This window comes from Fomitopsis serialis, assembly GCF_022376445.1.
Source record: "Fomitopsis serialis strain Sig1Antser10 chromosome Unknown B0H18scaffold_51, whole genome shotgun sequence".
Classification (NCBI taxonomy): Eukaryota; Fungi; Basidiomycota; class Agaricomycetes; order Polyporales; family Fomitopsidaceae; genus Fomitopsis; species Fomitopsis serialis.
In genome coordinates, this window is record NW_025955011.1 from 205,515 (window position 1) to 227,721 (window position 22,207).

Here is a 22,207-nt window from a genome sequence, read left to right on the forward strand (position 1 = left end):
AATGTGAGCTGTGGCACTGAAACTCACCCATTATATTGCTTCACACTGTGTGCGCACGAGCGCTATCTTGGGCGTCAGTGGCCATGCCTCAAGGACGTCGCATAACCTTAATAACACGCATAAGTATCGGTTATCGGAGCTGAGCCTGCACAGCAAGAGCTCACGTCTTCATGACCCATCTCGTGTTAGGATGGCTTATAGGTGCCGTGGAGGCGTCACAAACAGACGGCAGACTATGCGCAATTGAGCTCGGCGGACAAGGTTCTGGGGTTCTCATACAGGATGAGCATTAATCTGCATCTCATTGGTACGCCGTTCCTCGCACCTGGCGTCGTAGAAGCTCTCCGCCACCTTTCAATCGAGTGATAAGGTCGGCGTTGTTGCAGTATCCACACGATGTAACATTCTTTGGCGCTGCGATTTGATCAAATCGATCTGAATGTGATAAAAAGGATCGTACATCGCAGTCTGCGGAGGCTCATGCGTAAGCACGAGGAGAATCCGTCTTGTCTTGAGCGGCGAGGGAGTGTGCGGAAGACATCAACGAGGTAGGCTGCCAGCGTCAGCTGGCGCTTCAATAGAGAGTGCACAGGACCCACCTAAACGCAAACCACGCCTACCGGCGAGTACTTCCCAATACCCTCCCCCCGCATCTACAGATAAACATAGCTCGGTCATACCTAACAATGCCTGATGTTCATCCTTAGTTGCGGCTCCCAAATCGTGCTGCCCCAGTCGTCGAGACGTGGACGTTAGAAGAACGCGAAGAGAGCGAGAGGACGAGTACAAATTGGTGCTGTATATGTTCGTCATTCGCTCTCCTATCCGGTGGTGTTCTTTTGTATATATCGGCCGTGTTTGTGGTGGACCGCGAGGCTTGCTAGGCCGCCGTGCGGGCGTTGGTCCAATGGTAACTTATCTCCAAGTTCGCAGCAAAAGAGCGGGTGACTAAGACAAGAATCTTCGCGGTATACAATGCGCGCGGTATCGTAGAGCAGTTATTCGGGTGACTTGTGTTTACTGTAGGGTGTAAGTCGCCAAGGATTCGGATCAGGGACTCGGAAACCGTTGCCAAACAGGTCGCCAAGTTCGGGCCATAGCTCGTTGCGAGGCTCTGATGAAACTCCATCCCATGCCGGTCGAACAAGTTGCTCATGTGACCTGAATTGATAAACACGTTCAGAGGCGGTGACAAAGTAGTGGCGACGATACCTACCAGTCCAGAAAGAGCCCGTCGCGGGACCTGGGATGCTGTTCATGGCTGAGCTAGTGATTCGCATTCGCAGGTAGGAGAGAGCGCGTAGCAGCGCAACGCCCGCCAACAGGCAGACTGTGACCAGAGTAGCGGAGATCATGACGAGAGACGGAAGTAGGAAGGCACGGACCGTCGGGAGCTGCCTACCATGTCCTGAGGCAAGGCATCGTATATATAACCGGAGGCTCTAGAATTGGTGAACGAGTGTTCTTTGCAGATATTTTTCGGCCCGCGACCATAGGCAAGGACGTTCATGTCATCGGCCCGGAAGGTCTATGATGCGGGCCCTGGGCGGTCCTTCACGCTCCCAGGCTTCATATACAATCACTTCTCAGGTCACCGGAGACACGTCCTGTGATGAGCGTGGCCCCTTTCTGACTGACAAGATCCCGTAGCCAGACCATATAATGGTCGGTGTCGACAACAGGGGCGAGATGGCGGTAAGAGTCGACAACGCCGGCTCTTTGGTTTACTGCATGCTGCCTCACGAGGCTGGGATCTCGCTTGAATCCAGCAACCTGTGATCATCATGAGCAGGCGGAAACCGATGGACGCTCGTGGCTTACCCCACAGTGCTCAATCTCTATCATCTTCTCGTACTGATCAGGCACATTCTCCAACGGTCGGTCGAAGAAAAAGTTCGCCAGGCACATGCGGACGCCGTGGGCCTCCACGGGCAGGAGCTCCATCAGCCTGTCGAATACGTGGTAAGATGACATCGCCCATCCCTTCGAGTGCTCCAGGGAGATGACATCGGTGTGTCTTCCACACACGGCCGGTGGCCATTCCCGCCTAGGTCGGTAAAAGTTAGAACGCAGCAGATTCGAAGGGGCGACTACTGCACGTACAAGGCTCCAGCGATCTGAGAGGTGATGCGATTCTTGGGGTTGGCCCATCGGTCGAGACAACGGTGCCCGTAACCAGCATCCAAGAGAGCCCATGCAGTCTATGAGTGAGAGTCTCAGTGTCGTGTCCTCTAATGAATCAGGCAGCTAAGTAATCATGACGCACCGTTAACCGGTCACACCGCCGCCGATAATCAGAATGTGTTCCGCTCTTGGGTCACGGCGAGGAGCAGGTCCCGCTTCGAGAATCAACTCCCCAGCAACGATCATGAGGTGCATTTGAACGCTCTGGATGCTGAGAGGCATAGTGTTGTGCTGCGATGACTGAGTGTAAGAATGTTTGAGAAGAGGATATGGAAGAACTTGCTTGCGGTTGAGCTTGGTGATAATGTCGGGCATGATACCAGACTTATATACCGCGAGCCTAGCAACGACGACTATTTCACCGGAGCATCTTGCTGTCCCAGTTGGAAGACGGCGGTCTCGCAGAAGCTGGCGGTCGAAAGACGAGCCGCCGGAAGACTGTACGGACGAACCGGGCAATGAAGGAGGCAGATGACCACCGGAGACGCTGAACGCGACAGCGCGCGGTGCGCCACTTCTACGAAAGATTGGCAATGTATCGTATCCGCATGTCATCGGGGAGAGCCTGAGGTCAGGCCGAAGTACTTCACATTCTGTCAAAGATCCGGAGCATGGTGGCACACGGAGACCTGATGAAGGCCATTAACTTGACTGAATATTGTCCAACACAAAAAACGCGTGCTCATCACTTACCTCCAGGACCTTGCCACCGCGGGACCCCAGGAGGCCGAGCAAATTGGAAAACACAGGAGGGGAGCCGAACCAGGCCCCTGTGCAGCACAGACCGGACGGTGAAGTGTCGTTCGGCGATCCTCGCTGGCAGGGGCACGATTGAAGGGTGGGGCCCCGCGCGATAGATGCTTGTGCCTTCCCTCAGTCTGAGCGAGGTGTCCGACGCACGTCACGCACGTACGTTGCTTGATCCTCTAGTTCCCGGAGATGCTTTGCTTATGATGCTCCCATCGAGCCATGCTGAATGACCAGTACGCGGATTAGCACTCAAGACATGAAGATGACAGGGTTTCTGCAGCGAGAGAGCTCCAGGCCATCCGAGACGTTGCGAGTGGCAGCTCTGGCGGTATTTTCAATGTGCCGTCACGTCAAGGTGTCTTTGTTAGCGCCTCCAAAGGTCAATCGACTGAGCGAGTACTTACTGTACAGACAGACAATACCCCGAAGGCCCGCGCTGTGTTTGCGCTGTGTCCCATGATGCTTGCGTTAACGTGCAGCATTTCCATAAACCGTCGAAGAGCAGGTGACAACGGGTCGGGACGCTGTACATTGTACGCCATCTGAGAGCAACGTATCCAGAATGTATTGCATCGTCTTACCTTCTGGGGCGCCTCCTTCCTTCTCGTGCCTCCCTAATCAAGCGTCCAATGATTCCGGTAGGGCATCTGCATGCCGCCTCAAGAGTCCGACTCCCAAAAGCTGCACCTAACGTCCGACGCTCATGAGCTGTGTGCCATATAAAATGACAGACGCCAACGGTCTCTCCTATATGATTTCCGAGTTGAACGACGGCGACGCGCCGAGAGGATGTCCATCAGCGAACACAGAACTTCAGGTTAATGGTCGGGCTACGTTGGGCGTTCGAGTTAGATATCTGGTATAAGCACACGCTGCAAGTCTGCTCACTTGTATCTTCCCTGAACCATTCACACTTTGAGCCTAATACATCCTCCGTGACTACCATGTAGGTCCGACTCGGACTGCTCTCCGTGCCTGCTTCTTGTTGTTCGAGGCTGGTTACTGAGTCACAATCGTGTCGGAAAACACTTGGGCACCGTAAAATAAGAAAGTGTATCATTTATGTCAAGCACAGCAACCTCAGAGAACAAGAACACGACGGCGGGCCAGCGACGTGTGTGGGTCCAAGCCTTCGTGCGGCGGAACCAAAATAAGATCACATACGATCGCGATCTGGAACTATGCATGTCACGTGCAGCGCCACACTTGAATGCCACGTAGCAAGTCGTGCGTTACTGCCTAGTGTATCCCGTCGCAATCACATACTATCCTCTCTATGAAGTACTTTGATTCACCCACAAGATCTGTGCGAAACAAGCCGGAACGACGCAATGTCCGGAATATAGCACACTGAGACGGTGAGAGGCTCTGCATATGGGTTGATGAGATTTATATTAACCTGGTTCACTATAAGACCAGTAGAAACGGAGGATGTGGACAGTCTACAGATACAAACAGTACGTGAGCGATAGGAGCGCGACAAGTTCAGAGCAAGGTCAGTATGATGGGACAGCGCGACAAACGTGTGTAATCGTCAGCGAGACTGGACGGAATGAAGAGCAGAGATAACGGCGACAGCGAGACGATTGCGAGACGATAGTACGTGAGAGGTGCGAAAGAGATGTAAAGTCCAAGCTCAAAGGTAAGTTCATCCTGCTCTAGGACGATCTTGGTTCGTGACGGGATGGCTGTCATCCAGACTACCAGTCCCTCTGGTGCTCCCAGAGGTCGTGGGAGGATGGCCCTTGGTAGGAGCTGGGGGAGGCGCCGCTGCCTGACCAAGGGTTGAACTCGTCGCTCCCTGAGAGACGTGGTGCGCGGAGCGATTCGTCGTCGGTGGTCCCTTGGGACGACGCGCCGAAAGTGAAGTCGAAATCGCTAGGAAGGTCCAGCCATTCGACCAATTCGGCGGAAGGAGCATCCGTCCAGAGGAGGCCGGCTGGCTGCCTGTGCTCTCGGGGACGGGTTGCGGCTCGGCGCCGAGCAGTGTAGAAGCCGCTGCGGTGAACCCTTGCACAGGCGCAGCGTTGAAGTCTTCGAGACGTTTCATTATCACTCGGGAGTCGGCTATATTGATACGGTACTCACCTGTGGAGGCCTGTAGGTCGTCCTGTTTTCCCTCGTTTTCTGTGTCGGGTGCGTCAGGACTTCCGGACGCAGCAGCCCTCAGTATCGCAAGCCATTCCTCGATCGGGATGATTCCGTCGCCGTAGGCTCCGTTCCATTGCAGAGGCTCTGGTGAGAGTTCTAGGTTCCGGATTGTTGTTTGCGCAGATGGTAGCTCGGAAGCTTGGCCATCGTGGGATGGAGTGAGAGAGGTCGCGGAGGTGCTGCGAGGGTGGGGCGAGAATCCGCTGAACCCTTCGATGCTCGGCGAGCTCTCGTTCATGTAGTCAGGACGGGGACCGTACGTGGCCGTCGTGCTATGAGTCCATGCTGCGGGGCCCGTTGCGTGACTGACCCATGGTCTGCAATGGCTGGTGCAGCATACAGGTCCCTCGTGGCAGCGTACTCGCTGGTCGGATATGAGTACGCTGATACCTCGTGCGAGTAGTCGAGGTACGACTGGGGGCCTGTGTGGAACGTCGTGGACACTGGGGTTGTGTTGAAGATGGATGTAGAGTCGAGGACATTCGCGCTCATGCCTACTGTCCGTTGTCATCAGCGGGTTCGAGACCGAAAGCACAACGAGATGCTGGACGTACCTAGCCCCGAAGATCCATTCACTGTCGTCGGCGAGTAGCCCATAGGCGACGCGTACTCCACTCGCTGACCCGAGCCCACAGCCTGCTGGCCATGGTGCTGCGCGGAATAGGTCGAAACTCCAGAAGATGTGTCCGCGACTTGTTGGGGCGCCTCCGATGTGGCCTCGAACGAACCCTCGCGACTTCCACTCGCCGCGGCGAGGCGAGCAGAGGCAGCGTATCCACTTTCTCCCCATCTCTCGCGCCAGACCGCGAACTGTTAGTGGAATGATCAGGAGTCGTGTCGGTAGTCGCGGGCATTAAGCACAACTCACTCCGGTTTGGTCTGCGCACCCCCGTTTGAGTAGCTCTTGTAAGTCTGTCTTCTTTGCCATCGTGTTGTTCGAAGCACTTGATCGCCGTAGACTAGGCCGATACAACGTATCGAAGCGGAGTACAAGGAAGTACAAGGGGCGGAGGGCGAACGGGCCCGCGGTGGTGGAAGTAGGAGGGACGGTGCTCAGCAGCGCGCCGAAGTTCGACTGTGAGCTGGGCTCCTGCGAAATTGGGAGCCATTCGCTCACGCACCGCCCGGTCTCAGGCACGGTACGCGTCGTCCGGCTGGCTCGTCGGCTGGCCCGTTTCTACGTAGAGAACGGACGCCGCCGACGTTCGACATATAGGGGTCGGCGGCGCGGGGGCTGCGCTGGTTCAGCGTCAAGATACCGGTCGGATTTGGGAGGAGGCATCGGTGGGCGTGTCGTTGACGGGATGTCGAGATCTTGGGGGCAGTTCAGGTCGAGGGGCCGGTCGGGGCTACATGGTCGAGCGAGCTATATTATACTGTGCGCAACCGACCAGACGCGCACTATCTATACGGGAGAGAGCTAGAACGGCCGGTGCTACTTGGCAGTGAGGTAAGTCTGTCCGGCATATGTATGCAAGGACTACTCTCACAGACGTCCGGCAGTGATTGACGAATGGGATGTCTGCCAGATGGTCCTTACCGTCTTCTTATCGGACACGAGCTCCCCGTCCTGGGTTAGACACCGGACTGACGCGCTAAGAGTGCCTGAGAAGCCCTGCAAGCGCGACGCGGAGCGGTGGACAACGTCGTTACAGCGTGCACGTGATCGCGTGCCCGACGTACGAGCGTCTGCTCTCCGGTCTTCCTGCAACTGATAATTCGTCTAGGTTCAATTTGTGCTCGTACTTCGATAGAGTCGCAGCCCAAGGGTATGTATTTCTCTCCCTCGCTTGACGTAATCATCCTCTTATCACCTGGAATCCTCTGCTATACATCGTAGAAAATCCTCCAGTACGCAACGCACCTGCAAGCTTTCGTCGCTGCGAGCTGCACTCCTCCAAACGAGACGAGGGTTTCACACCACGACCGGTGGGGCTCGTCGACTCTGGCATAGGTCTGTTTTATGGCGCTCCAAATCATGATTATACGTATTCATCCTTATACTCAGGCTTTCTTCCGTTCCCACGTCACCTTCCTCCCTTGTTGCTCAATCTCACTTCTTATGGTCAGCCTTGTTCATCGGCAGCCCGGGTGCGAGGCCTCGTGTGACCTCATGGCATGCTGTGTCTCTTCTTTTCGTCACTATTTGGCAGCCTGCGAACACCGCCGACCGCGTTTGTAAGGGGTGTAGGTCTTCTCGGACGCCGTACTGAGCTAGCCAAAGCCTGTATATTGCAGGGGCGAGCGGTGTACAACGATGGGGGAAAAGACGACGAGAGCAACGGGGCGCGTCAGCTATAAAACGGTCCTTCGGCGGACTCCGGGTCGCTGACTAAGGCGCTGACTAAACTACTTTACCATCGTCCTTACATCCTCCCCCTCCAGGAAAACGTCGTAGACGTCGACATAGGGCAGTGTACATAGAATATAGCATAATGTGCATAATGAAGATACCCGTCGCAGCTAAAGTCGACGGGGATTCGTAGATACATAATCATAATAAGTGGTGAACAAGCCACTCAGTGGTAGTGGGCATAAGCTCGTCGGTGCGAAGTGCGACGAACAACGGATACATAGGATCGCGAATACGGCAAACACAAACTTTTAGAAGGAGTATGGAGAGAGGACGAACCATCCCTCGGCATTACGCCGAGTCCCGACCAAGCGGCTCGACCGCCATTGCCTCTTCGCCGGCTGCGACGTTCGGAATGGGCTGCTCGCCGTGGCCAGTCGCGGGTTGTCCACCTGGTGCGACCTCGCCATCGATGTGCTCGGCCACCAGCGGGGCTCCAGTCGCGGTCGGACCCAGGTCTGCCGTTCGTAGTCCACTCGCTAGGTAGTCTCGGGCCCACAGGCAGAGGTGGTGAAGCACGAACTCCGGGGTGATGCCGCAGCGCGCCGCATGTACCGCGACAGTGGTCATCGTGACGTCGACCGTCACGACAGCCCCGTTCTGCGTCTCCGGCAACGGGGTGATATTGAGGGCCGGTTCGGGATTGACATTCGCGGCCTGGAGATGTGCGATGTAGACCTGCGGGTCGGTGAACAGGGCGGCAAGCGTGTCGAAGATGGCCGACTTGTAGCGACGTCGGGTCGACGTGAGGGGAGAGGCGATGCGAATCATCATGCAATGAAGATTCGCGCGGTCGATGGGGACTTGACCGCTGTTGTCGCGCACAAGTCCGCGAGGAAGGCGGGCTCTTGGGTAGCGCGAGAAGTAAGAGGCCCACTTCTCGGCTGCATCAGGAAAACATGAAATCTGTCTGACGGCCCTGTCAGGGGGTTCAGAAGCCTTCAGAAGCCTTCAGATTGCTTCAGATTGCTTCAGATCTTCAGCCCTCATGACCTCGTTTTTTTTTGATGCTAACTCGTCAGACAGGATCCTCAGACTGTTCAGACAGCCTGTCAGACCTCCCAGCTCGTCAGCCAAGATCAGCCAGGGCATAGAAATCAACTCAATATTATTCCATTGATCACTACTACTGTACAGAATCGCGCTAGCTAATCATAATGTACTGTAGAGAAGTGCAATCTACCGTCTGCCCAGTGGGTGTGCATGGCGGGCTCTCTCCCGCTCGTTGCGTTCGTTACAAACTCGGTGGCCTGGCTCCTCCTCGGGCTAGGATGCAGCACGCTCATCCTTCACGGGTGTATGTGCATCGAGCTGGAGTATGCCCAGCTGTTGCTCGGCAGGCCATTTCAAGCCGCGCCGGATGCCTGGTGGACTGTTGCTTGTCGCAGTGCTGCTCGTTGAGCTGTGTCGTACCGAGCTTGGGCACGTTATGTATGGCGAACTGGCCCGCGTCGTATCCGTGCGCGTCGGTTCGTGATCCGTATCTGTAGGCGGCCAATCCTTTGATGCTGATGGGTCCGTGCGCGGTATGCTGAGGCTCGTCAACTGCATACCTGTTGGGTTTGCACCAACGGGCTTGTGTCGTCGGCTGGTCGCGTGCCGTCAGATTTCGCACGTACTCATACTCCATCTTCGTCGATAGCACGTACTTCGGGCCGTACACCTCGTCCCAGTGCTGCAAGTCGATGTGGCGCGGCGTCCGTGGGATGAGGAGCAGGAAGTCCACGTAGAACACCGAGTCAACGTACGAGACCGTGCGGTACAGGCGGGGGAGGAGCGGCTTGCCGCGGTTCGCCGCAGAGAGCGCGCCAGACGAGGATGGTGATGGGCGAGCGGTTGAGCCCGTAGGTGGAGAGGATACGCCGCGCGAGGTGCTGGAACCGAGCGAACCGGTAGGGCCGTCTTCGTCGGGTTCATCACTGTCCGGTCGTCCTGTTGGACAATCACTTGCCGGGGTTGGCAATGGGGTCGAGGTGGACAGCGGTGCACTCACCTGACATGCTGACCCTGCGGCCGCAACCCACGGATGCGCGGGTGAGTAGGAGATGAGGCAAGTGCGACTGGGTATGTGGTGAATGAGTGGGCGAGCGCGAGAGGGCAGAACTTGGGGGTGAGAGCGGGTGGGCGGGCGCGAGAGGGCAAGCGAGAGTGAGAGGATGCGCTGGATGCGCGAGCTGGTGGACAAGTAGGCACCACGACTCGGAGCTTTAAGCTCGTCAATGCGCGTAGTGTCTAGCAACAGCAGTCGTTATATAGTAGGTACACAGTAGAGAACTCACATTCGATTTTCGTCTCTCTGCTTAGGCCTCGTCCATTGCTCTTGCTCCTCATTCTTGTGACTTCTCCGTCTGGACTCGTTTTGCCCTTGATCCCGTCGTGTTCGAGCTGGGGAACGGTACGAGCGCCTCAAGCGCGTCGCGATCTTGAGCCGTGCAGTGTTCCAATGCACGTACCGTCCCTTACGGAGTGGCCCACCTGCGTGTACTGGAGGTTGGCGGCGGGCAAGCGAGGGTGAAGCGGAGGTAACAGACAGGGAGAGGCTGAAGTGAGAGGAAGTCCGGAGAGTGCGTGTGACGTGTCGTGGCTGAGGCGCTTAGCACTTCTCGCGAGTCGCCTCCACCCACGTCCAGCATCGACTCCTCCTCAACGCTGCGCTCAACTCCTCCTCCTCCTCCTCCTCCTCAACAATGCGCGGTAGCGACGCAATATGCAATTCGGAGAAGTGTTGGCAGCACGGAGTTTGGGAAGGCGGGCCCCGGCAGGGTTAGTACAGGTGAGTCTCCCACTTCGTACGCGTGCATATGCTCGCCAGACCATCTTGCCAACTTGAACCGTCTTCTCGCCCGCCCGTCTTCTCGCCCGCCCGTCTTCCCGCCCGTTCGTCTTCCCTCCCGCTCGCCTTCTCTCGCGCCCGCTTTCTCTCGCGCCCGTCTTCTCTCCTGCTCGCCTTCTCGCCACCCCGCTCGCTCGCTGACCTTGCTCGCCGACCTGCCGGGCTTGCCCGCCCACATCACTCGACTTTGCATCCACCTCGCTCCCTCACTCACCCTCGCTTACTCACCCACCCACCTGCTTCGCACTTGAGCCTCGCTCGAGTATCCATCCGCCTCGCTCCCTTGCTTCCCCGCGCCCGCCGAACCCGGATCCGTACGCGAACGTGCATCTCGAGACCCTCATGCTGCCCCGCACGCACTCGCTGACGCTCCGCGGCACGGACCTCGTCCGGAACCTGCACTTCGAGAAGCGCGTCGCCGTGCGCTTCACGCTCGACGACTGGCAGACCACGAGCGAGGTTACGTGTAGGCACGTCGTGAGCCTCCCGAGCTTGCCGCCGCCGTTCCCGCACGAACATCGGACCGTGGGCGATCTGGCGGTGGGCATTGCGAGTGGGCGGGTGAAGGCGGATGAGCTGAGACCGGGTTGGGATCGCTTCAGGTACGTCTCTATACTACGACTTCGTCCTTATGTAGGCTGATCAACGGGTTATAGCTTCACAATCCGGTTAGAGGACTACGAGCACAAGCTTACCGACCGCATGCTGTACCTTACTGTGCGCTACTCCCCCGGCATTGGCGGCGAGTGGTGGGACAACAACAGCGGGCAGAACTACAAGATCGACTTCCGGCGCGCGTCCGCGTCGCACTCGCTGAACTTCAGCAGCATGGGCTTCGGCGCGATCGGCTCAGGGAGCTTCGGCCAGGCGATCGCGCAGCAACGGACGTTCAGCGCACCGAGTCCTGCTCGCTTTCCTGGCCGCTCGTCTTCCTACCTTCCTTCCCCCCGCTTGTCCCACCTCCCTTACTGACCCGCACATGCCACGAAATCTTGAACCCAGCGAGAAGTGGGTGTTACGCAAGTGGGTAGGACGAACGTAGTGTTCATTGGTATGCTGCCCGAGCGGTCCTTGCGTCACGCCCCTTACCTACATCCTCATCCCCAAGCATGCACGGCAGAGGTGCTGCGTGCGAACGTGGCCAACAAATGCACCGCGGGCACAGCCATACTGACGAGGGTGCCGGCGGGAGGTGTGGGCACGGCGAGTATGTGGCGGGAAACTGCGAGCAGATGGCGGGGATGGGCGAGGGCGAGTGCAGATGGGTGAGTGCAGACACGCGTGAGCGGGTGCGCTAACTGCAGGAACAGGACCCAGCGATGTGAATCATGGTGTGTACGCCGCCGACTGCGAGCGTGCATGGCGAATGGCATGCAGACACTGACGAACAGACAGTGGGTATGCAAGCGAATGGGTAGGCGGGCACAGGGTATAACGACGGGCAGTACACGGCGACTGTGAGCATGCCTGACGCCCTGCGTGCAGGCATGGCCGACGAACGGGGCATGGGAGCTTCATATCTCTATTTACTTAAATAGAGAATGATGCAATATAATGGTGTCGGATGGCCGACATTGCACAAGGTCAAGGGTGTGAGTGATGTACGTCGACATTAAGTGTTGGTGCGACCGTTCGAGTACTGTACAAGCAAAAACTTAAGACTTGTACTGAGCCTAGTAAGAGGACAGAGATACTCTGACAACTGTCGATCTCTGAGAGTGACTGGCAAGTCTGAGCGAACTGAGCTTCTGAGAGGTGGCTGTCAGCCGATCAGATGCTCAGCAATTGCCCGATTTGCTGATGTGGGTCGGTATAGCGCGGAGGGGTCTCGTGCTGCTCCTGGGTAGGCGGGTTCGTCGTGCGATCAAGTCGGGGGGTGCGAGGGAAGCGGTGGAGGTACCAGTCGGGTAGTCCAACCCAATGGTTTTGCAGGGTCTCTTGGGTCACTGAGAGGGGTCGTCCCACAGCGAGGGTGGCGAAGATCGCCCTGCGCCATTGCTGAAGCTGGCGCACGGCTGCGAGGCCTACAGCGTCGTCGATCTGCGCTCGACGCAGTGCGCCGTCGACTTCGTCGATGGTCAGAGGTACCTCTGACATGAGGAGGGTCTGGTGGCGAGCGGGTCCACGGGTACGCTCGTTCATGTTGAGCCTGCGAGTGAGGCTATTGTCGAGGTAAGTATCGACAGAGGAATCAGTGTTGTAGGGGGCGAACCTATTGCGAATAGGTCCCAATCCTCCCCCTCCAGGAAATCGTCCACCGGTGTTTGCACGGGTGGCGAGTTGGCCTTCGAGCTCCGCGATGCGAGCTTGAAGTTGCTGGATTGTGGTCGCAAGCGTCGCACGGTCCTGTTGCGCATCCTCATAGCCTCGTTCATAGGCTTCGCGTCGCGCGGAACGGGCGGCGGTGTCGTCCTGTTCAGTGCGTGCGACCTGGTAGTTGCGAGTACCGAGGGCGTCAGTTGCGTGGTGCAAAAAGGCATCGCAGACGCCGCAGTTGCTGGCGTGCAAGACGGTGTTCACGCCTTCGTTGTGGCGCCACATCGCAGGCGCCTGTGCGATGTTCGCGACAGGGTTGGTGACAGGTCCATTGGCGACCTGCACAGTATGGATGTCGGCCATGGGGTGGTCGACGTCGGCAGTAAGGATAGCAGTGGACATAGTAAAAGAGGCGAGGGTAGAGCACGCACAGATGAGTAGTTAGGTGATTTGGTGAGCACGGCGCGATGGCGGCGTGCACTTTAATAGGCATCACGTCGGCCTACGAGCGTCGCGGCGGGATAGTCGCGAATGTTCGACGCGGGTTCGAAGAGTTTCTGGCGACTGTTGGTCGTCAGGTAGTGGGGTGTTGGGCGGCGAGTCGGTCGCCGATCTAGATAGTGGAACTATCACCCGCCAGGGCGCATTGATCTTCGCGCGTGGCGGTCGGGCCCGGCATGTCGCGGCAGCTGTCGCCAGTCCGAGATACCTTGTAGCTCGAGATACCTGTCAAGAGCTTCAAGATCCTTGCAATTATCGTATGACTCCCAGAGGATGTCGCCATCATCAAAACGTACCAAGAATTCAATACGTCGACCAGCCCAGCGATGAGTGAGGATATCATCGACTAGGTATTCTTGTTCGCCGTCGAGTCCGAAGTCGTAAAATCTTGTTACGTCTCGGCCCGGGAACATGGTGTCATCATTCGGCTGATGAGGCCGAAGGAGCGACGCATGGAAGGTCGGGTGAATGCGACGCTTCCGCAACATGTCTGGTAGCTCCAGTGTGTAATTTGATGTGTCGGGGTGTGCCCTGACAATACGGTAGGGGCCTACATAGCGTGGGGCGAGCTTGTTAGCTCGTCCTTTCGGTAGGGATAGATTATGAGTACTCAAGTAGACGAGTTTGCCAACCTCGTATCGAGGTTGGTCATCACCAGTAGGGTTGTCAGCACGTCGGCGACGGTTCGCATGCGTCGTCTGAGTGACGCGCGACTCGATGATTGCGTCATGGGCAATCAGCAGATTTTCGACTGCACGATCGGCAAATGCTCGTACTCCGGGCATCGCGGGCGTGTTTTCGAGTGTGCGCATGATCCGGGGCATGTATCCGTAGGTGAGCTCGAATGGTGCGAACCCCGTCGAGGCATTGACACTCGAGTTGATTGCGAACTCGACAAGAGGTAGGCGGTCGACCCAGTCGGTCTGATCAGGTCGAACGACGCTTCGCAGAATCTGCGAGATGGTCTGGATAGCACGTTCCGAGACGCCGTCAGTCTGTGGATGAAATGCAGTCGACATGAGTAACTTATTACCCATGAGTCGATGAAGTTCGTTCCAGAACTTCGACGTGAATTTGGGGTCCCGGTCCGAAACTATGGACTCGGGAAGACCATGCAGTCTCACTATTTCCTTGAAATAGAGCCAAGCAAGCTCAGACGCTCGTACTCGAGTCGTCACAGGAATAAGGTGGAGATGTGAGGTTAGTCGGCAGATAATTAACCAGAGGTAATCAAACCCTCGCGACGAAGGGAATGGACCGACAAAGTCCATTCCGACAGATTGCCAAGGTCGCGAAGGAATAGGCATGCTATGTAGCAGCCCAGTTGGCTTCTGACGCGAGAATTTGGACATTTGGCAAGTGCTACAGCTCGCGCAGAAGGCGGCTATATCCTTGCCAATGTTGGGCCACCAGTACCATCGTCGAACATAGTCCGACGTGCGCCGAGCACCCAGATGACCCAGCGCAGTGTGCGCCTCGTCAAGAATGATCTCAGGGAGTAGCCGACGACGTACCGTGACTCGAGGTATACATAATACCTCAGTATCTGGATGAGGTTTGTACCAAAGTAGTTCATCGCGTACGAAGAACATGCGATGGTCTTCAGGATGGTCCATTATGGCCTTGAACAAGTGATCTTTGGCGTAGCCGGATCGCACGGTTGATTGCAGGTCGAGGGCTTGCTGGACGACCGTGTCTAGTGGTGGTCCAGCGATTGCAGAATCAATTGCAGTAGGGTCGTCCTGACCGGATGACGAGCCTGCGTCCGAGTCGGACGAACCAGGGTCTTGCGGGAAGTGAGCCGCAAGCTCCTCGGCTTCGCGAACTCGAGGCTCGACGTGTTCAACAACACGTTGTGCTCGGATCTCTGCGAGTCGAGCATCAGAAAGTGTCTCACCGTAGGGATCGATCCTTATGTCCGCAGAGACATAGTCTTGTGGGTCGTGTAACACGTCGGCGCCCTCACTAGAGAAGTAGCGAGAGAATGAATCAGCGACAAGGTTCTTGGAGCCTTGGACGTACACAATCTCAAAGTCAAAACGACTGAGGTATTCCGTCCAACGCTCGAGTCGTGGCGCGAGCTTCCGCTTGTCTTGTATGAAAACGAGCGCGCGATGGTCAGTGACGATCTTGAAATGTCGTCCGATCAGTTTGTCTTCCCATTTAAGGAGTGCTTCGAGGACGCCTAGGGCCTCCATCTCGTAAGTGAAGTACGCGTGCTGCGCGGACGTGAACTTCTTCGACATGAAGCCAGCCGGGCGGCAGTTGTCCCACTGAGGGCCCTGGCCATATACAGCACCGACTCCTGATGTAGACGCATCAGTAATGACCCAAATGGGGTCGGAATTCCTAGGATCGATTGGTCGTAGGATGGGTGTCTTACACGCGAGTGCCTTGATTTCGTCAAAGCACTTTTGATGGATAGGTCGCCAGTCGAATGACTGGCCATTTCGTGTGATGCTCGAAATTGGACCTGTGTATGCTGCGAGGTTAGGCATGAAGTGAGCGAGATACTGCACAAGGCCAAGAAAGCGCTGTACTTCGTGGTAGTTCCGAGGTACAGGCCAGTTGCGAACTCGGGCCATTTTGTCAGTATCTGCATGGAGTCCTTTCTCGTCGATGATGTGTCCGAGGCAGTCAACTCGTCTCGCAAATAATGCGCATTTGTTGACACTGAGGTACAGTCGATTTTCACGAAGCCTCTTGAAAACCCATTCAAGGTGTCTCTCGTGGTCTTCGAGAGTGTCTGAAAAGACAAAAATATCGTCCAGATAAACATGGACAAATATCCCTATGGCATCGCGGAAGATCGATGTCATGAGGCGTTGGAACGTAGACGGGGCGTTCGCATCCCCTTGTTGCATAACAAGGCTGTAGAACGTACCATAGATCGTCGCGAAGGCGGTCTTGTGGACGTCCTTCGGTTCTACTAACACCTGTTCATAGGCGTTTGACATGTCGATCTTTGAGCGGTATCGAGCGCGGGCAACGTCATTCCGGATCTGGTCTTGATCCGGAAAAGGCGTTACATCCTTGATGGTGTTCGCATTGCGCTGGCGAACGTCTGCGACGGTGCGTAGTCCGCCGTCTTTCTTCGCGAGGCAGAGCATTGGTGCTGCTTGCTCTGTCTGGCACTCTTTCCACCAGCCATTGGCGGTGTAGAGCTGTATCTTCTCGAGCAATTTGGGCTTGAGAGAGTCTGGGCACTTAGGTAGATAGTAAGTGTACCGTTTTCGGTCATCAACTAGGGGTATAGTGTGATTGACCTCTCGTACCGGGGGTAGTCCAGGTGGTACTGGACCGAAGAGTTCAGCGTATTTCGTCATGAATTGCTCGCGGATCTGTGTGATGCGCGCTTCGTCTGCAACTGGAGTAGACTCATTAGCAGTAATACGGTGGAACGAGACGGTTTGTAGTGGGTCGGGTGACGCACTACTGTCCATCTCGGCTAGTCAATGTGAGGGATTAGGCGGGGGCGCAGACGGAGCAGGCGTCTGCTGCGATGTATTTGTGACACTCCGGCGAGAAGGGAAGGTACGTCGCCGTCTATTTGCGGCGTCCTCCTCCTCCCGCGGAAGCAATGCGGGTATCGCAATGTCTCCGATGCAGATTGCCGACTTCGCGAAGTCAAGGCATACACCGAACTTCCGCATGAACGGTGTGCCGAGCACTGCATCGTAGCGGTCAAGATTCACAACATCGAAGTAGACCTCACCTTTGAATTGACCCCAGATCACGGGTACGTTCACGCCGTAGTTGATGCGTGAACGGCTTCCGACACAGCCAAGTTGAAGGATCGCCGGGTTTTCGAGTTCAAAAGCTTTGATACCAGCGACTCGCACGAAGTCGGGGCTTATGGAGTCAGTAGTACTTCCGGAGTCGAGGAGTACTAAGGCCTGCAATCCGTTGATTGTCAGGTAAGCGGTAAGGCATGTTTGGTCATACCGAGTTAAGTCAGGTCGACGACCTGTTACAGCGCGTCGCACGGTTGCACGTGTTGCGAGGGGCTGTACACTCGAGTTGGGCGCGTCGGGAATGCGTCCAGTACGAGCCAGCATTGCTCGTAATGCCGGGTATGGCGGAGGTGGGTCATGCATGTCTGCATCTTCTCTGAGCACTTGTTCGGCAAGTGCAATGGTCGTGCCAAACGAGGGCTCGTCTAGATAGTCGTAAGATAAATCTGGTATGTTCATGGAACCTACCAACCAGTTTTGGTTGTCCAGTCGATTGCGAATGCGCTCGCGATCTTCTGCGCTTGGCCGGTAGCGCTCGAGGCTGCGCAGCAGCTCGTATCGTGTCCAAAGGAGTTCGCGGCACAGCGTGCGCAAGCGGCCTGTAAGCGCGAGAGCATACGTCTCTTCGTCAGTGAAGTCCGGGACAACATGATCAGACTCGGGTATCTCTTCAAGAGATGGTATCGAGTCGTCAGAAGAGATCGACATGGCGTCGGGCTCGCCTAACCCAGTGGCAACTGCAGCGTCCACTGGTGCAGGTCCCACGAAGTCCTCGGCTATGTGTTCATAGCTTATACCACTGCGTTCAGAGACGGCTTCAATTGATGGGCCTCGACGCAGGATCTCGCGCACTGCAACGTTGTCTATCGACTCGAGGTCGATGTTGTCAGCACCATTACTAAGCGCGCGGCGCCACTCGAGCTCGAAGACACTGTCCTGCATGCTAACATCGCGAGGAATATGGAAGACACGAGCCCATATGACGTATGGTCTCCGTGTGAGGTTTCGGTGTGCTCCACCAAGTCATTATCGACCTGTGAAACCTCGATGCGACGCATTGAGCCGTAGTATACGACATTGTCGTCATCCTCGAGTGCATCCTCCATCGTGATGTACTCGTCAGGATCATACTGTGATCCATCCATGGCGAGGTACTCGTCCTCTAATTGGGCGAGTACTTCGTCTTGGTTATCAGCACTTGCTGCCTCAACCGCAGGCGAAGGAGCCTCCGGCGTCGCATCCGGCGACACTTCGGGCGCCTCGACAGGATTGTCGGGCGGACGTTCCGACTCGTTTACATCGGGATCGTCGCGATCATCGACGATACGCGCCGCACGGAAGTTTGTGCGTGGTGGATGGGGACAGTCTTTTGAGAAGTGTCCCTCTTCTCCACAGTTGAAGCACTTGCGTGAGTGCTGCGAAGTGCCATGTGCGTGAGAATGAGACTGGTGCGACGCACCCTGCTGGCCTGACGAACGGTTGCCCGAAGCAGGTGCAACACCACCACGGATGTTTGAGGTCGGCTGAGAGGATTGTTGCAGTCCCTTAGGACGAATCAGCGGCGCACCTCCGCCGCGAGCTGCAGCAGCCAAGAGGTCAGAGCGACGAACGAAACGAATGAACTTACGAGTGCCCTGTTGGCCACTACTATGCCCTCGGCTATCGCGATGGTTCGACTCGACACGACGGTCAGTGCTTCGCGTCGAAGGGTTGCTTGCAGTATTGGGTATAGTTGTCGCAACCCGCGCAGCGTGTTTTGAACGGTAGGCCGCAACTTGCTTATTGTTGTGTTCTTGCTGCAGAGCAAGACGTCGGAGTCGCTGTAGAGGAGTCAACTCGACGGATACGTTTTTGGCCTGGAACAGCGGCACGCCGATGTCGCTGGGAAGCGCCTCCGTGAACACGCGTGCGAACGTGTAGTCGTCAGGTGGTATGGGCATACGGGCCGCATACTTCGTGAGATAGTCCCAGAGGCCGTTAATACCACCTTCTTTAGTGTATTTAGCAGCGTAGAACTTGTCGGCTGCTGTGCTGGCAGTCGCATGATGTAAGAATCTATCGAATAGACCACAGAGTGCCTCAAGGAACGTCCAAGGCCTTCCGTTCGTGGTAGGAGCATCGATGGTATCATTATACCAATCGGCAGCCTTTCCCTTCAAGAACTGGCCAAGTATATACAAGCGTTCTTTGTCGAGTGTCGGTCCACCTAGACGGAAGAGACTCATCCAGCGAAGTAAGTTCTTGAGCCAGTTTTCGAACTGCTCGTAGTCGTCAGTACCATCGTACTGCGAGGGTGTGGGTATGTTCTTAATATTCTTGAGCGCATTGCTGTCAGGCATGCTTTCAGACAGTTTTTCGCGGACTAGCCTTCGTATCATACGAAGGCCTTCAGCTCTGAAAGTGTCATCGTAGTCCGGATCGTAGGGGTCACGGACTCGTCTATTGCCAGTGCGTGTATCGTACAAAGGTACACGTCGGTCAGCTAAGTATGTGGGACTACGGGTGAAGCGACGTTCATCTCGGCGCGGGGGCTCGCGCGCGTCCTGCTCGTCATCTTGAGGGTCTTGCTCGTCGTCGCGATCGTCCGACCCATTGCTTCCATCGTCGCCATCGGGTGGTCCGCCAGGTGGCGGAGGTGGCGGCGGAGCGGCTCCACCTCGTTGACCATCCGCATCTGGATGATCTCGGGGTGGCCTAGGGTCTCGCGGCGACGGTTGGCGCGGGTCACCGTCGTAGTCGTCCCCCGGGTCGTCATCGTCATCATGAGGACCCGGGTACGGCGCGTAGGCCTGCTGATTGGCGTACGGATCACCTCCGTGTCGTTCCGCAGCCTCGCGCCAGGTCTGCGCGATGCGAGCTTCACGTTCGCGTCGGCGTTGCTCCATTCCTTGGCGGTCCAGAAATTGATCCCGACGTCGGGCCCGGTTGGCGTATTGAGCGTCGGATTCATTCGGTCGCCTCGGCGCGAACATAGTGTCGAGGGACATGGTCTCGACGTAGTCGTCATCGCGGATATGCGGCGATGGTTGCCTGCTGTCAACAGAATGCGGAGAGGCATGGCGTCCGTGATCATTGTCACGTACCTCGTCTTCCTCTTCGGCTGGTCCGTACCCAAGACGGTCCAGTTGTCTACGGATGTCCAGGAACATCGTCCGCGTGAGGTTGCGCGTCTCGGCCGCTCGTTGCTGAGCTGCCATGACGTCACGCAAGGCAGTGTTGGCGAAATTCGCCGCATTTCGGATGACCTCGTCCGAATCTTCGAGACGGTCGTTGATCATGTCGAAAAAATCTTGGCACATGTCACGGATGCTGGTCTCCGACGTGCGCCGTGTTTCGGAGCGAGCTGAGGGCGCAGGAGATGGTGCGCCCGCGGGTGGTGTGCGCTCCAGGGATGGTGCGCGGGCGGGTGGTGTGCGCTCGTGCTCAAGCTCTTGCTCGACGTGCTGAGGCGAAGAGGTTCTGCGAACAGAACCGTCAGGGATAGGTGAGCGAGGTGGCATTTGCTCACCGGGGCCCTGGTCCTCGGGACGACGCTCGTCGACGTCCCGGATATTGCCCTGAGCATACATCGTAGCTCGGCTCGATGCGCGGGTGACGGGTCGACTAGTAGTAGTCTGTTGAGTCCGTCTTTTGGTTTTGGTCTTTGTTGTTGTTGTCGACATGGATTGCGGGTAGATGGATGGCGCGAGAGTTGAGTGAAGCAGAAGGAAGCGAGAGAGTGAAGCGAGAGAGTAAGGGGGCTCCTCGATTTAACGAGGTCGGTAGCTCAAAAAGATGTAAGGGGTGTAGGTCTTCTCGGACGCCGTACTGAGCTAGCCAAAGCCTGTATATTGCAGGGGCGAGCGGTGTACAACGATGGGGGAAAAGACGACGAGAGCAACGGGGCGCGTCAGCTATAAAACGGTCCTTCGGCGGACTCCGGGTCGCTGACTAAGGCGCTGACTAAACTACTTTACCATCGTCCTTACAGCGTTCCTCAGGCACCTTCCATACTAGCTAGCATCGCCCGCATGCACAATCCGAATATCTGGAAGGCAGTGTGTCGGTATAAAGACTCATGCCCCCGGTGCCCGCTGGCCTACGTTTTGAACCCTATTCGCCACCGAACGGTTTCCCGGAATCTGAATTACCTGCCACTATGCGCTCCGGGTGTCGGACGGGTAGGAGGGGAGGGGCTATAAGTGAGGTGAGCCGCGTCGAGAGCCTCCGTGCTATGAACACTCTACCCAACGCGTCCTCGACCCGCCATATATAGCGTGCACCTCTCTCTCATGTTCGCCCCATAATATTCGCGGCAACAACGCATCCTCCCGAGTACGCTCTGCGCTCGTTGCCCCGGAAGCCGACCTCGACAGAAATGTGCCCGACAAACTTCTTGTACGACCCGCACCCATCCCCCTTGAGGTCCAGCGCCGTCGGGATCCATGCGGACTTTCACCGTCATCCTGAACATCCGCTACTCTAGATGGTCCACAATGTCAGCATGAGCAACGCTTAGCTGATGATCAAGCTGCCAGCACGCATGAGTGAGCCTTCACGTCACGACTCACATTACAAGTGGTGCGCAACGATGTACACGACGCGTACGACGGGCAGAGATACATCCCAACAGCCCCACGATCATGCTACGTCCGCTCAGTCAAGCTCATCTACCTCGAAGTCGCGTTCGAACAGCCCGCCGTCGGGGTCATACTCCCGGGAATGGTGTTGGCCTCTCGCCCCTTGCCCGGCGCCGCCACTCGGATGTGGGGGAGACGAATGGTGACGAGGCCGAGACCCGGAGTGCTGAGCTGGCCTGTTGGAAGTCCCCGCGGAGTGAGTCTGGCCTTCAGCGTGCCCCATCATTCTGTCCCCACGATCTAACATGTATTTCTGCCTTTCTCTATGGTACTTCTCATCCGGACTCTCTTCAGCGGTTTTACGCGCCTCGAGGTCCCGAGAGAGGAGGGTGTCGTAGTAGCCGCGCTCCATCAGTGCGTCTTGGAGCTCACGCTCAACCATGGAGACATCCCCGGTCGCGCGACTGTTACTGCATGCTCAGCCATGAGATCAGATTCAATAGCGAGGGGCTCACATCGTGACCGGACGAGCGAGCGCGGGAATCGCCAAAAGCACAGTAGAGGCGAGTGTAGAGTAGCGCATGATGCCTTGTATGGACTGGGGTCGTTACGAATGTGTTCAGTGGAAGGAACGCTAGTCGTCAACAATGAGAGCGAGGCTGGAGGGGTGCAAGGGGTAAGTGCAACATTGAAACCATTACCGTGGGAACACTTACTTGCCGGCAACCTCGGTGAACTCGAAGGAGAAGACGAGCTGGGGGTACGACAGGCATACCTCCCCTTGTATAAGTACGCTGGTATGCGTGGCTGTGGCACTGACTTGCCATCACAGAAGTGATCCCAAGATCTTGCGCCGTTCCATCTGCGATCAGGTCCATCGCAGGCG

At 56.6% G+C, this 22,207-nt stretch overlaps 7 protein-coding genes across 7 annotated transcripts; 1 reads left to right on the plus strand and 6 right to left on the minus strand.

Annotated features, from left to right (window-relative positions):
* Positions 1-609: 609 nt before the first annotated feature.
* On the minus strand, positions 610-1,462 carry B0H18DRAFT_503369 (uncharacterized protein). The gene is made up of 2 exons (XM_048038344.1): positions 1,217-1,462; positions 610-1,161 (listed from the first exon to the last, which is right to left on the minus strand). Exons 1-2 carry the CDS (start codon positions 1,353-1,355, stop codon positions 881-883), a joined length of 420 nt encoding a protein of 139 aa, XP_047891600.1. The 5' UTR covers positions 1,356-1,462; the 3' UTR covers positions 610-880.
* Positions 1,463-1,528: 66 nt separating this feature from the next.
* B0H18DRAFT_1105507 (uncharacterized protein) lies at positions 1,529-2,406 on the minus strand (the record flags this gene model as incomplete). Its single annotated transcript, XM_048032654.1, has 5 exons — positions 1,529-1,567; positions 1,639-1,773; positions 1,822-2,047; positions 2,104-2,201; positions 2,281-2,406. 5 exons carry the CDS (start codon positions 2,404-2,406, stop codon positions 1,529-1,531), a joined length of 624 nt encoding a protein of 207 aa, XP_047891601.1.
* A 1,769-nt stretch (positions 2,407-4,175) lies between these two features.
* Positions 4,176-5,759, minus strand: B0H18DRAFT_1016813 (uncharacterized protein). Its single transcript, XM_048029289.1, has 4 exons — positions 5,640-5,759; positions 5,396-5,582; positions 4,898-5,357; positions 4,176-4,877 (listed from the first exon to the last, which is right to left on the minus strand). Exons 1-4 carry the CDS (start codon positions 5,680-5,682, stop codon positions 4,635-4,637), a joined length of 933 nt encoding a protein of 310 aa, XP_047891602.1. The 5' UTR covers positions 5,683-5,759; the 3' UTR covers positions 4,176-4,634.
* A 2,919-nt stretch (positions 5,760-8,678) lies between these two features.
* Positions 8,679-9,978, minus strand: B0H18DRAFT_1016849 (uncharacterized protein). The gene is made up of 3 exons (XM_048029290.1): positions 9,718-9,978; positions 9,432-9,498; positions 8,679-9,384 (listed from the first exon to the last, which is right to left on the minus strand). The coding sequence occupies exons 1-3, from the start codon at positions 9,767-9,769 to the stop codon at positions 8,721-8,723; spliced, it is 783 nt and encodes a 260-aa protein (XP_047891603.1). The 5' UTR covers positions 9,770-9,978; the 3' UTR covers positions 8,679-8,720.
* Positions 9,979-10,434: 456 nt separating this feature from the next.
* Positions 10,435-11,280, plus strand: B0H18DRAFT_503536 (uncharacterized protein). The gene is made up of 3 exons (XM_048038346.1): positions 10,435-10,873; positions 10,928-10,988; positions 11,043-11,280. Exons 1-3 carry the CDS (start codon positions 10,614-10,616, stop codon positions 11,241-11,243), a joined length of 522 nt encoding a protein of 173 aa, XP_047891604.1. The 5' UTR covers positions 10,435-10,613; the 3' UTR covers positions 11,244-11,280.
* A 761-nt stretch (positions 11,281-12,041) lies between these two features.
* B0H18DRAFT_1183474 (uncharacterized protein) lies at positions 12,042-13,064 on the minus strand (the record flags this gene model as incomplete). The annotated part of the gene is made up of 1 exon (XM_048035991.1): positions 12,042-13,064. Exon 1 carries the CDS (start codon positions 12,927-12,929, stop codon positions 12,042-12,044), a length of 888 nt encoding a protein of 295 aa, XP_047891605.1. The 5' UTR covers positions 12,930-13,064.
* An 8,333-nt stretch (positions 13,065-21,397) lies between these two features.
* Positions 21,398-21,904, minus strand: B0H18DRAFT_956129 (uncharacterized protein; the record flags this gene model as incomplete). The annotated part of the gene is made up of 2 exons (XM_048042433.1): positions 21,398-21,791; positions 21,837-21,904. 2 exons carry the CDS (start codon positions 21,902-21,904, stop codon positions 21,398-21,400), a joined length of 462 nt encoding a protein of 153 aa, XP_047891606.1.
* Between the last annotated feature and the right edge of the window lie 303 nt (positions 21,905-22,207).

What these genes read in the sequence shown, in the direction of transcription:
- B0H18DRAFT_503369 (XM_048038344.1), bottom strand. Translation starts at nt 1,355, where the DNA reads ATGATCTCCGCTACTCTGGTCACAGTCTGCCTGTTGGCGGGCGTTGCG. An exon ending in GACGGGCTCTTTCTGGACTG is followed by an intron (nt 1,162 to 1,216) that starts GTAGGTATCGTC and finishes TTATCAATTCAG; the next exon opens with GTCACATGAGCAACTTGTTC.
- B0H18DRAFT_1016813 (XM_048029289.1), bottom strand. Translation starts at nt 5,682, where the DNA reads ATGGGCTACTCGCCGACGACAGTGAATGGATCTTCGGGGCTAG. An exon ending in GAATGGATCTTCGGGGCTAG is followed by an intron (nt 5,583 to 5,639) that starts GTACGTCCAGCA and finishes GACAACGGACAG; the next exon opens with TAGGCATGAGCGCGAATGTC. An exon ending in CCAGCCATTGCAGACCATGG is followed by an intron (nt 5,358 to 5,395) that starts GTCAGTCACGCA and finishes ATGGACTCATAG; the next exon opens with CACGACGGCCACGTACGGTC.
- B0H18DRAFT_1016849 (XM_048029290.1), bottom strand. Translation starts at nt 9,769, where the DNA reads ATGAGGAGCAAGAGCAATGGACGAGGCCTAAGCAGAGAGACGAAAATC. An exon ending in CAGAGAGACGAAAATCGAAT is followed by an intron (nt 9,499 to 9,717) that starts GTGAGTTCTCTA and finishes CCACATACCCAG; the next exon opens with TCGCACTTGCCTCATCTCCT. An exon ending in CCGCAGGGTCAGCATGTCAG is followed by an intron (nt 9,385 to 9,431) that starts GTGAGTGCACCG and finishes AACCCCGGCAAG; the next exon opens with TGATTGTCCAACAGGACGAC.
- B0H18DRAFT_503536 (XM_048038346.1), top strand. Translation starts at nt 10,614, where the DNA reads ATGCTGCCCCGCACGCACTCGCTGACGCTCCGCGGCACGGACCTCGTC. An exon ending in CCGGGTTGGGATCGCTTCAG is followed by an intron (nt 10,874 to 10,927) that starts GTACGTCTCTAT and finishes AACGGGTTATAG; the next exon opens with CTTCACAATCCGGTTAGAGG. An exon ending in ACCGCATGCTGTACCTTACT is followed by an intron (nt 10,989 to 11,042) that starts GTGCGCTACTCC and finishes AACAGCGGGCAG; the next exon opens with AACTACAAGATCGACTTCCG.